General features: G+C 38.7%; 1 protein-coding gene across 3 annotated transcripts; it reads right to left on the reverse strand.

The window, feature by feature from the left end:
- Window positions 1-386: 386 nt before the first annotated feature.
- On the reverse strand, window positions 387-10163 carry rps24 (ribosomal protein S24). 3 transcript variants are annotated; one of them, XM_012966613.3, is made up of 7 exons: window positions 10063-10163; window positions 7978-8043; window positions 6442-6651; window positions 4732-4842; window positions 3929-3946; window positions 1786-1809; window positions 387-474 (listed from the first exon to the last, which is right to left on the reverse strand). In XM_012966613.3, exons 1-5 carry the CDS (start codon window positions 10063-10065, stop codon window positions 3941-3943), a joined length of 396 nt encoding a protein of 131 aa, XP_012822067.1. In that variant the 5' UTR covers window positions 10066-10163; the 3' UTR covers window positions 387-474; window positions 1786-1809; window positions 3929-3940.
- Between the last annotated feature and the right edge of the window lie 2202 nt (window positions 10164-12365).

Consider the following 12365-nt stretch of genomic DNA (forward strand, 5'->3'; position numbering starts at 1 on the left):
GAAACATGGAGAAACCGTTCAGGCAGCTACAGTGTAAATCCTTCAGAAGGTGTGTCAGGGAGTTATATTACCTGCCCATTGTTCTATTAGGCTGGCTAGTGGGAAAGGGAGGGGGTGACATCAACTGCAGCAGTAAAGAGTGACTGAAGTTTATCAGAGCACAAGTATCATGTCTGGGGGCACTTGGAGATAAAAAAAAAAAATCTGCTTTTGAAAAACTGATTTTAGTACATAATTTTACTGAAAGTCATTTATGCTTTTGGCTCATAACTGTTGTCTGTCCTCTCTAAAATATGTAAAATAATTTTTAAGAGCAATCTTGAGTGTCTCCCTAATTCAGAAATGCAGCTCTAGACTAGACAAACGACACCGAGTCACCAAAGAGAATCAATTTTTACAAATTTAATTACAATCACTTGGATTAAATCACAATCTTCAGAATCTCGCAATTCATCCTGGGATTCTTTAATCCTTCTGTAGAGAAAAAGAAAAAAAAAAATAGATTATTACTGAATCCCTCGTTTAAGATTTGGGCAAATACTAGACCGAATCCTAATTTGCACATGCAAATTAGTAGAATCAAGGGTTAAGTCACATGATTAAGGATTCTGTTTGGTTCAGCCATGAGCGTGGATTCGGCCAAATCTGAATCCTGCTGAAAGGCTGAATACTGAACCCAATCCTAGATTCGGTGCATTCCTAGTTGTGGTTGGTAGATTAGTCATCCCGATCATTTGACTAGCAGCAGTTTGCCCATAGTAAGCCTTATACATCACACACATTAAAGAAAAAGTAACACTAAAATTTAAGTAAAAAAATCTATTCTACCCTGCCCCAATAATTGCCCTGTCCTGCAAAACACTTAGTATTTGAATGTTTTATTAGATAATACCTGCTAAAACTTGGCTTCCGGTCATTTGAAATAAGGCGATACAGCGAAGGAAGGAGCAGCATCCAATTGAGCCTAGCCTTTCTTCTGTATAGGAAGGAGTCGGGCTAGGCTTGATCAATCGATCGCTGCATAGTGGATGCTGCTCCACTATGCAGCATTCAAAATACTGAGTGGTTTGCAGGATAGGGCAATTATTGGAGCAGGGTAGAATAGATTTTTTAACTTAAAGGAAAAGTAACACTAAAATTTTTTAAGAAAAGTGTCCAATTGAAAAGGATTACTTTGAAACTCAGACTCTTATCTGCAAAAACATAACCCCTAGTTATTACCCCACCCTCTTCCTCCTAAAACATTAAACAAATATAAATAAAATGGAATAGGAACTTTCATGATTTTCAAATATTTACTAAACTGCACTGGATATGAAAAGCATCTTGCATTAACTTTAATGGCACTGGACTGTCACTGCACAAGCAATGCAGATTCCTGCGTAAAAACAAGTGCACGATTTAAGGCATAAATCTTCAGAAGGAGTTAATGGATTCAGAAGAAGCAGCTCCCCTCTAAATGATTCAAACCACATGCTTGGATTGGAAATTGCTATTGTGCCCCTTCCAAGTTACAAATCAATACAAGGCTTTAACAAGCGCACAAAAAAAGCAAAAAATAAATAAATAAACAAACCGCAAAAGCAGACTGATTTTCAGCTTTAAATCAAGTATTGCTAATGTTATACATTGCCTGCCAATGACCATGCGCTTAAAACAGGTTAACCATTAAGGCATATTTGTAAAGCAGTAATTTTTGTAATCAAAGTCATCTAGTTCTAGTGCTGTGTGATCAATGTATATTTGTCCATGCAGGCATGCATCCTAGAAATAAGTTATGTATACCTGTGCCAGCCACTCCCCAGTTCACTGAGAAGCAGGAGAAAAAAAAGCAAAGGTCAAATGTTAAGTCAGTTAGAACAATTAAAACCAAATACATAGTAGTCTAAATATCACACACTGGATATGCAAGATAAGAATAAAGTATATGCACTGACAATGGAGAACCAGGAAAAACGCACTTCATGAATTATGCATTTTAAATGACATACTGATTCAGATTCATACATTTTACATACTACAAAGCTATAACAATAAAAAACAGATGAGATGCAATTTGTCAAAACTATTCATGCAAGATTACAACTTTAACATTGTAAGAAAGTATAACTAGTGTGCAGCTTAGCATTGTAGTCAGTAGGTAGTAACCGGCAGTAATTCCTAGCATCTCAGGTTGCATTCTGTAGAATGCAGCAAAATCTGTTTATAGATAATTTATGCTTCAGTTCTTTATTCCATTAATGCAGATAAACCCTTCCATGCAAGCCTATAATCCAACACTAAACTGAAAACAATTGTTTTGAATGCCCTAATGGGTATAAAAAGGTGAACTATACAACTGGAATTTTTTTTTGCAAAACTGCTTAATGCATGTAAAAGCATGTCTGCAATTTACAAACATTTTCCTGTCTTACGATTCGCTAATAAGGATTTTTTGAAAAGTACTACCCCCTTTTCTTGTTGGCCAGCAGAATGTAACATTACTGAGCAGAGAACCATACAGAGTGGCTTCTCTGCTCAGTAATATTCGGCTGGTCAGTTTAAAGAGACATGTGGAAGTAAATGTGGCTTTAGCTTCATATTCAAATGTTGCCCTGTTTAGGAAATAACTATGGTTGTTATTTCTATCTCTAATTAAAATAGTTAAATAGTATATTTAACACAAACCCAATTCACTGCATACTATCCCTTAAACAGCACAGCAGGGAAAGAATCCATTTCAAATTAATATTAGAAATTGTAAACTGTAAACATTTAAAATTAGAGAACTTAGCAACTTGAACTAAAATTCTGTTAATACTTCTATGAACAGAAAGGTATGAAGGAAGGACAGAAGTAATTTAGGATAAGGGAGAGTGGCAAGGAATGTAGTTCTATTATACAACATTCTAGCTGGTAAATCTTCTTGCCTCCTCACTTTCGCTCTGCCTTGAACTATTTTTTTTTTAATTATCTTTCCCTCCAAGAAGTTAATCAAATTTTTCCACCAAAAAAAAAAAAAAAAAAAAAAAATAGTTTTAACCATTGTTCCCAAACCACCAAATAAAATACTTTTAAAATAATAGACTGACTATGCAATCATTAAGCTAGGTCCATAAGTCATCCTAGCAAGTTATGTAGAATATGGACACCAAATCAAGAGACCACCTGTACTTGATAATGTACATAGAAATATTGCCATAAAAAACAAGTGCTTGTTTAATAGTCGTGTCACAAAGCATTTGAAAAATGTTACTTTAAAAATGTTTAGTTTCTGTAAAGTCCATGTGCATTAAAAAAAGCCATCAAGATGGATTGGAAAAAATATGCATAAATTTACAAACACTTAACTCTAAGGGGCACATTCATCAAAGTATGACTGGTCCAAATACAAAACAAAAATGTTTTATTTAAGGTTACAACTTTTGCGTATTTTCTGTGACTTTTTCGTACATTTGGGCAACTTTTTCGAACTCGACAAAAAGCGTGACAATTGTATTGTCACGTCGAGTATAAAAGTTTCGGATTCATTCAAGCTTCGGTATTGTGACTTTCCTTGGGCCAAGTTGGAGCTGCAGAGTGCCTATGGAAGGCTTCCAAAATCATGCACAGAAGGATCTAAATCAGCAAGGTTTTCCTGCATTTTACAATCGTTCAAATACGAAAAAAATCATACTTTTCGGCCATTATACGATCAGATATGATTTTTACGTATTTTGAAATATGAATTTCGTACTTTAAAAAGCACAAAACAAAAAAATCGTATTTGATACGATTTTTTGTATTGTGCTTTTTAAATGTGCGAAATTCGTACCTTGATAGATCTGCCCCTACGGGTTTATTAAATGCTATAATACAAGTCTACGGAATATCCTGTACAGAGTCAAAGTTAAAGCACATGCAGATAAGACTAGTCAGGCAGTTTCACACACATGCTGAATTGATATACCTGCAGGGAACTTCATTTCTGAAAGAGAATCCCAAGCAAGTGTGAAACAGAAAGGCAGAGGTTAAGTTGGAGATATTAGAAAACACTTATTATAAGAGCTATCTAAGGTATGAAGACCGCAGAAAAAAATCCTCTCACTTCGAAATTGATAATGCAGTAAAAACCAACCACAAGACAGCTGATTTTTTTTTTCTATGTCTGTAAGAACAATACATTTTTATAAAGACAATATATATTTCATTATTACTGGTATTGGGATAGCATAGATTGGCGAAAATCCACAAACTAAAAAGCCAATTATAGCATGTTTTTCGCAACTGTCAAGTGTACATATTTCTATACCCTGAGTGACCCTGCATATTTTAAACCCTGTGTCTATACTAGCATAGGTATTATGTTGTAAACGCAAAAAGGGGTAACTAGACAGAAGAGCTAAAAAACGCTTAGTTTACAACATTTATTAAACTAGATGAAAGCTGAACTCTGCACACAGCGGTTTGGCTTTGAAGTATTGCAGCACACTGAAAAGAAGCTATTGCATCTACTTTAGGGGTCAAACAATGTGTAAGGTACCATTTATAAGAAACAGCCATTTCATACAGAAGGTACAGGATTTGGAAAATGTTTGCACACAAACGATTAGCCATAAACCTAGTGCAACTAATATCAAGGATGGCAAGTTTTGTTACCTTCTAAATTCCAACAAGGTGTGATTCAGAAGAGAAACAGGATGATTATATTTACAAAAAAAAATGCACAAGTTTTGTTCAAAAACAAGCTTAAAAACTTTTCTAGACACATACCTTTTTACCAGCACCCACGTTGGCTTTGGCTGTACCTCTTACTTTCTTCATTCTGTTCTTACGTTCTTTGCGCTGTTTTCTGGAAGTCTTTTTCTTCTCATAAAGCCCATGCTGAACAAACAAGATGTGACATCCATCAAGTTTAACCTTTTAACTAACTTAATCCTACCAAACTAGTTGATTTAAAGAAAGGCAATAACAAAAAAAAAAAAACTTCAGCTTGCCTCAGAAGGGGAAAACCCTTAATTTGAAAAGATCCTCTTCAAGCCAATCCCTGCTCCTACACTGCACCAAGGACTAGTATTAAAGGCCTTATATAAACTCCCTTGATAAAAATTAAGATATCTGCCAGTACAACTTCAAAATGAACTTCAGTTACACTACACTAAATCTTTTCCCCTCTTTTTCTTTCAAGTAGACAATCACAGCAAGCATACAGATGCCATTTTGCATCTTTCCAAAATCTTGTTTAAAGGGACAGTAACACCAAAAAATGAAAGTGTATAAAAGTAATTACTATATAATATAATGCTGCCCTGTACTGGTACAACTGGTGTGTTTTCCTTAGAAAGACTACTATAGTTTATATAATAAAGCTTCTGTGTAGCCATGGGGCAGCCATTTACAGGAGAAAAGGCACAGGTTATTTAGCAGATAAAAAAGATAAAACTCCACTATATTCTACAAAGCTTATCTGTTATCTGCTATGTAACCTGTGCCTTTTCTCCTTTTTCCCAGCTTCAATGGCTGCCCCCGTGTTGACATAGCAGCTCATTTATATAAACTATAGTAGCATTTCTGTTGCACAGGGCAACTGTACATTATATTTTAATTACTTTAAAACACTTTCATTTTTTGGTGTTACTGTTCCTGTTCCTGTTCCTTTAAGATCCACAATCTGGCACCTGACTGTCATGCTCATGTACAGGATAGGGAGTGCAGAATGGAAATTGAAATTAATTGCCTGCTCCACCTCTATGCCTGAGGAACAGAGAGGCAGGGCAGGCAATATACTATTAACAGCTCAGACTTTTAAATACATTTCTAACAGGTATGATGTTTTAATAAAAAAGTGGGTTATTTGTTTAATTTGCAAAGGACTTTTTATGAAGCATTTTATGTAGGGTGACAGATCCCCTTTAAATTCAGTTGGCAGAAGTTTGTTACCCTAGCAGCTAGAGAGCATTAGGCTTTAGAAGTCTTATCCCTCATGTGTATTGTAAACTAACACAACCCAAGTTATGCAGGATTATGCCTACCACTTCAAAATCAATTACTAATTTAGACTCGTGTTAAAGTGTGTAATTAAATGCAGTGTATTCTGCATCACAAATAAACATCCCTCGTACTGCTAATTTTATTAGCATTCCACAACCCCTAAGATTGGCTCCTTAACAGGAATCCATGCACAATGCACTGGTACACAATAACATGGCCCAATAATGTAAAAAAACAGGGGGTCACTGAACAACTTTGTAGGTATGAATCATTACAGGTTTTCCTTTTTAAAGATTGTGGTGATAAGGTTTCATTGTATAACTGTATGATTTCCCCAACAGTGGCCCTATGCGGTCTAAGCTCTAGCCATCTACTTCATCCTAACGGTCATTGAGTTATGCCTACATTTCCAGCAGTCTGTCAAATAATATTGAACAACGGTGAAAAACAAATGTGAAAATAGTAATATACAACTTAGAAAATAGCTATTACCCTGGCAAGTCTGTGTTTAGGCTCATTCTTTTTTGCATAGTCAAGAGAGTCATAGATCATGCCAAAGCCTGTAGTTTTGCCACCTCCAAAGTGAGTCCTGAAACCAAAAACAAAAATAACATCTGGAGTTGTCTTGTACATCTTCGCCAGCTTTTCTCTGATTTCAGTCTTGGGAACGGTAGCTTTGCCTGGGTGAAGAACATCAATGACCTACAAGAAGCAAGAAATCCAAAGAATTGCACTTTATTAAAACCCCCACAGAAATACCTGAACATTTATAATATACATGTATATTGCCAATGTTTGAAAAGTAGCCAAAGTATCTTGTGTCATCTTAACAGGCTAGGAAGTTATAAATTATCAGTAATCTCATTCCTTTCAGCTAGAAATGGCAGCACTAGCCAACAGGCCCATTATGACAGACAAGCTGAAAAGCTTTCAATCTAAAAGGAGAAGGAAAGGTAAAAACTAAGTAGGCTTTATAAGAAAGGTATATATTAATACAGCCATAAACACTTACAGAACTGCTGCTCTGAGTCCTAACTGAAAAACACCACAGCATGAGCCTACTCAGTTTGCTCCTTTTTCCCCCTACCATCTCAGCTATAATCTGAGCCGAGAGCTGTTTCCTGCCTGCATGCTGCTGCCTGGAAGTTAGACTAAGCTAAAATGGCAGCTGCTATCTTAAACAGAGGGAGCTTCTAGAGCTGTTTACTCAGGTATGGTAAAGCATTCTGCAGAATAAATAAAGCATTCTAGCTTGTGACTTAGCTTTACTTCTTTAATCTTTTCCAACACTTGTTTATAAAAGACATTCTAGGTTTTTGCAGAATAAATCACAAAAAACATAATTTATTAATTTAATGCACTAAAACTAAACTTGGTGCTGCTCCAAATTATCAGGTATTTGTTGCCTCAAGCCCTTTGTCGCTGCTTCAGTAGCAGCCTCGGTATAGGGAGCCACTACTTAAGTAACAGGGCTTGCAGAGACAAGGTGTTAAGGTGGACCAAATAAGCAGTCTGTCTCTAAAGGGCAGCTGTTATCAGTTCATGTATTGGATGGGAGAGAGGCTGGCAAACCAAACCAGTTCATAAACCCTTGAGGAGAGGACCAAATCCACCCTATGCCATCCTCCCCCTCTATGGGCCCGATGCAGTTGTTCCAGGGACCAAAAGTTGAATAGCAACATATAAAAATATGTTCTAGAATGCCTTATTTTATGCTAAATTTGTCTTCAAAAACCAGGCACAAAAGGACAAAAAGTCCCCAGTAGATTGAAACAATTTTACATAAGGTTTAGAGAAGCCTGATTTTACTTTGTACCTATATGTACAGACTGAGTCTGAGTAATAGACTCATACACAAACAACACGTAAGGCCTCTGACCTTTATGCTCAATGTGCACCTTAAAATTCAAACTTACATAAAAAAACATGGCCCAGTTACAGCTGACCTGTTGATTAGCGTTCATTTTACTTTAAATTCTAGGACTGCCCCCAACCCTCAAAAATGATTAATAGAAATAGATTTCTTACCATCTGCTTGCGCTGCAGAAGTCGGTTTGTCATGAACTTCCTTGTTCTGATGGTCACTGTGTCATTCTGAGAAATGAAATGAACATATGCTTTGAGAATTACGCTAGTTGTGTTGTATGCACAGTAGAAAATATGTAAACATTACTGCTCAAGCCAAAAAATAGGGCTTGAACTGAAATCTACACTTTAGTATGTTACAGAATAATTTGCTGTCTTCTGACTTTCCAGCATTTAAATGGGGGTCACTGACCCATGCAGCCAAAAATACAATTACTCAGACTACAGTTGTTTTGATGTTTCTTTTTACTGTTCCTATTTATTATCTTTCTACTCAGGGCTCCACTATTCATCTTCACCACTCTCATTTGACATGACTGCTTGGTTGCTACAGTAAATCTAACCGTAGTAACCAGATAGCTGTTGAAATTCCAAACTGGAAAGTTGATAAAAACTAAATTCAAGAACTACAAATAAAAAAATATAGATCAATTGCAAATTTTCTCAGATTACCGTCATCATACTAATTGTTAATTTTAAGGTGACAGGGAAATGCCACAAAAAGGCTCAGAGTTTGGCAGGGAAGAAACACTGAGTTGCCCAATAATCCCTTTAATTCCTTCTCTGCCGTGCAAGCAAAAATATTCTTTTATATGCTCATTTTAAGACTTGTGTGAACACTTTTAAAAAGTGTGTGCTTGGCTCACAAAATTCTTTGTTTACACCACAGCTTAGAGAAACATTGAGTTGCCACTCCACAGAGTTAAATGGTAACAGCCTGGATTCTGCCAATACACTTCCAGGTCAGGTTACATCATGGGAAAACATAGCAGTAAGCTTTCATTGATAATTGCTTGACCCACAAGAACACTGAAGAGTCCAAGCCAATACCCAAAAGTGGTTGTGGGAATTACTCAAAGGCTAAGGTAAAATATAAGTAAAGTACAATGGAAGTGGGACTGATCTGGCCAAATTTACTACACACAAAAAAGTTGATCAGTGCACATTCCCGGTCCTGCTTAATGAGTAATATGTGCATGCATTTTCAAGAACTTTTTCTAGTTATAAAGTTACATTATAGAATTGCCAAGCTGCAACAGCACAGCTAAATAAACCTGACATGGTGCTCCTATTGACCTCATTTTTATAGGCTGGAACCTACCATCTTACACATAGCTTTGAAATTAAATGTGTCTAACAAACTTGAAACACTTTAGAATTATATTCTTTCATTGGACAAAAAAAATAAAAGTGAAGGATCAGTTTAATTGTTGTTAGTTGCCCAGTGGGAGGGGGACTTCATACAGTAGCTGTATAGAAAATATCTGCAGAACAAAAGCCTTTGTGCCAATTTTGAAGATGAATGGCACCCAGATATTCAGTACAACAGGACAGATACACTTTGGTGCCTTGACTGTAAACCTTACCAATATCAGAACTGCAAAGCCTCAAACTACTTGAGAGCAGTTACCCACTAAAATTGGGGTACAGCATGTCAGTTTGCACCAACAGGCAAGACTGAGTTCATACCCACTTTCTAACCTTGTGCTGCTCTCAATTAGGAGTAGCCTAATACGGCCAGACGTCAACTACACGTTTATTCTACAAACTAAAAGGCAAAATGCCACTACTTTAAGGCGTCCATGTGCCGCCGGTCAGGACTACAGGAGTCGTGCAGCAGGGTCATAAGCCCTAAAGCAGGCGGAGAAACGAAGTCGAGTTCCCGGTTTGAGTTAAAGCATTTTCAGCACCACAGTCGTTATAACAATATTTCATTAGAACCATGGGAAGCGGGGATGTGTGCGCCCCGTGAGCGGGACCATAGCCAGTGTGGGGAAACGTGCCTCACACATACTGTCATTGCAAACCCTGCCTTCCACCACTACAGACTGAAGGTTTTACATACAGCTAGGCCGCAATTCTAACTATCCGCAAACACCTATATTTTTTGACGCGAGTAAATAAATATCTCAACTATCCTCCTCAGAAAGGCTATAGGACAGAAATCCATAGCATATAGGCGCTTCTGGAGACGGATTGCAGAGATATATACTAGATAATCATTATAAATCCGGCAGCACCACTCACCATCTTGGTGGCCGTCTCTCACGGTGACGAAGGAAAGGAAGGAACGCCCGCCCTCAACCAATCATATTGCAAGAGGAGAGAATGGGGGTAGGGACTACATGGTTCTAGAAACCAATCATACCACAGGTCGAGAATTGCGAGAAGTCCGATAAAAACCGAAACATAGAGGGATGTTAAATTGTAATACTTCTCATGTCGGGGTTGCTAGTTTGTATAGATTTGTTTGCAAACTGTACCCGAAACGGAATAGGAAAGTCTTCTCTGTGACTTTCCCTTAGGATTTGGGCTGTAGTTTTAGGACCTAAGGGTAGGAATGCAGGCTTGCATTATGGTAGGCAGCCATAATAAAAGCTTTGCAATTTATGGAGGTAAAGTTATCTTGCTGTAAAATATGTCAAAAACTGGTGTAAAAGTGATACAATAAATTGGTGTATACACTGAACATAAGGGCAGTGGCAGACAGGGAGATCTTCCTTGTTGCGGGCTATTAATCTCCCCGCAATGCCATCCCACCGGCTAGATGTAAATCACTGGTAGGATGGCATATGCATCCTCGCAAGACAACTTCGGGTGACTTTGGGACATTGCAGCGATGCGTATGGCATCCCACCAGCAATTTACATCTAGCCGGTGGGATGGCATTGTGGGGAGATTAGTCGCCCGCAACAATGAAGATTTGTGGCAGGGTGACTAATCTCCCCGTCTGCCACTGCCCTAAGGGCTCTGGCACACGGGAGATTAGTCACCCGCGGCAAAACTCCCTGTTCGCGGGCGACTAATCCCCACGAGTTGCCTTCCCCTGCCATCCCACCGGCGAACATGTAAGTCGCCGGTGGGATGGCAGACGCGGCGGCGCGATTCCGCGTCTGCCATCCCACCGGCGACTTACATGTTCGCCGGTGGGATGGCAGGGGAAGGCAACTCGGGGAGATTAGTCGCACGCGAACAGGGAGTTTTGCCGTGGGCGACTTATCTCCCCGTGTGCCAGAGCCCTAAGTGTCGGACTGAGGTGTCTGGGGCCAGTGTTGGACTGGGTTACCTGGGGCCCATTGGGTACCTCAAGGGCCCACCCCAGCTCCATGCTCCACCCCAGCTCCATGCTCCACCCCAGCCACTGCCGCTCCTACTCTGCTTACTTAATGTGATAAAATAAGGATGGCCATTTCTATTTTTTTACAGCAAGTAAACAGCAGAGCAGGAGCGGCTGGGGTGAACTGAATGCATGCAACAGGGATGGGGCCCACAGGGTTTTTGGCTAGTAGCTTGGTGGGCCAGTCCGACCCTGCCAGGGGCCACCAGGGCTGCCAACTGATGTTACCCATAGCAACCAAATGTTTGACTGCAAGCAGGCCCTTGCTGGATGAAAATATGTAGAAGCCATCAGATACCAATACAAATATATATTTGGTCAAGATAAGATGATTCTACAGAATGGGGTGTATTTATTAACATTGGAGACATGCATCACTGGTGATGTTGTTCATAGCAACCAATCAGCAATTAGATTTAAACGGTCACCTACAAGTTAGAAAACAAAAGTGAAGATCTGATTGGTTGCTATGGGCAACATGCCTTAGTGTCAGTATGTATTTAGGCACCCTTTTTCACATGTTCCACCTGCATATGGCAGCTAAATGCGTACAACCAGATTTAGAAAAATGGCTTGTCTTTTGTAATGCTTTCTCCTGTAGTGAAACGCAGGAGAGTTCTACAGCAGGTTGAACCGTGTAAGAGCTCTAATGATGAAGCTATGAATATATAAATGAATAAGGTTCTCTGTGCATAATAACCAATGTTAGTATGTTATATCACACTTATTTCAAACCTAATCTAAAAAAACAAAGTGTGTTTTCTTTAAGAAGCATATAGTCCTTTGTACTGGCAGAAAAAGGCTTGAGGTGCCAGAAACAAAAATCCTACATTTGCTGGCAATTCCTCATTTTGCACTTCTTATTCCTTTACTGCACAATCTCCTGGACCATTGCTGTCTGATTACATGTAGTGGGCCAATATTATCTAGTGAAGCATTTTGGAGAGTGGGATTAAATTAAAAGGATGATGTCACATAATGAAGTCTATGGAGCTTCTGAGCAGACTGAGAGCCATAAAAATTCTTTGGAGGCCAAATCCATCCCATGGGCCTCCAGTAGGACAGCCCTCTCCTAGACAATAAGAAAGAGGGCTGTGTGATCTGTTTTGATACACTAGCTAAATGTGTGTGCAGCATTCACGCAGGCAGATCTGACATGTGGACAAACATAGGCAGTCAGGAGGGCTTACAAAAAATAACTGTAGTTTAGCAG

The sequence above is a fragment of the Xenopus tropicalis genome, chromosome 7, assembly GCF_000004195.4.
Source record: "Xenopus tropicalis strain Nigerian chromosome 7, UCB_Xtro_10.0, whole genome shotgun sequence".
Taxonomy (NCBI): Eukaryota; Metazoa; Chordata; class Amphibia; order Anura; family Pipidae; genus Xenopus; species Xenopus tropicalis.

Bases quoted from the DNA above. Each gene is read 5' to 3' on its own strand.
- rps24 (XM_012966613.3), bottom strand. The intron at 6,652-7,977 runs GTAAGAAATCTA...TGCTTCTTGTAG, and splicing joins TTCTGCAGCGCAAGCAGATG to GTCATTGATGTTCTTCACCC. The intron at 4,843-6,441 runs GTAATAGCTATT...TTGTTTGTTCAG, and splicing joins CTAAACACAGACTTGCCAGG to CATGGGCTTTATGAGAAGAA.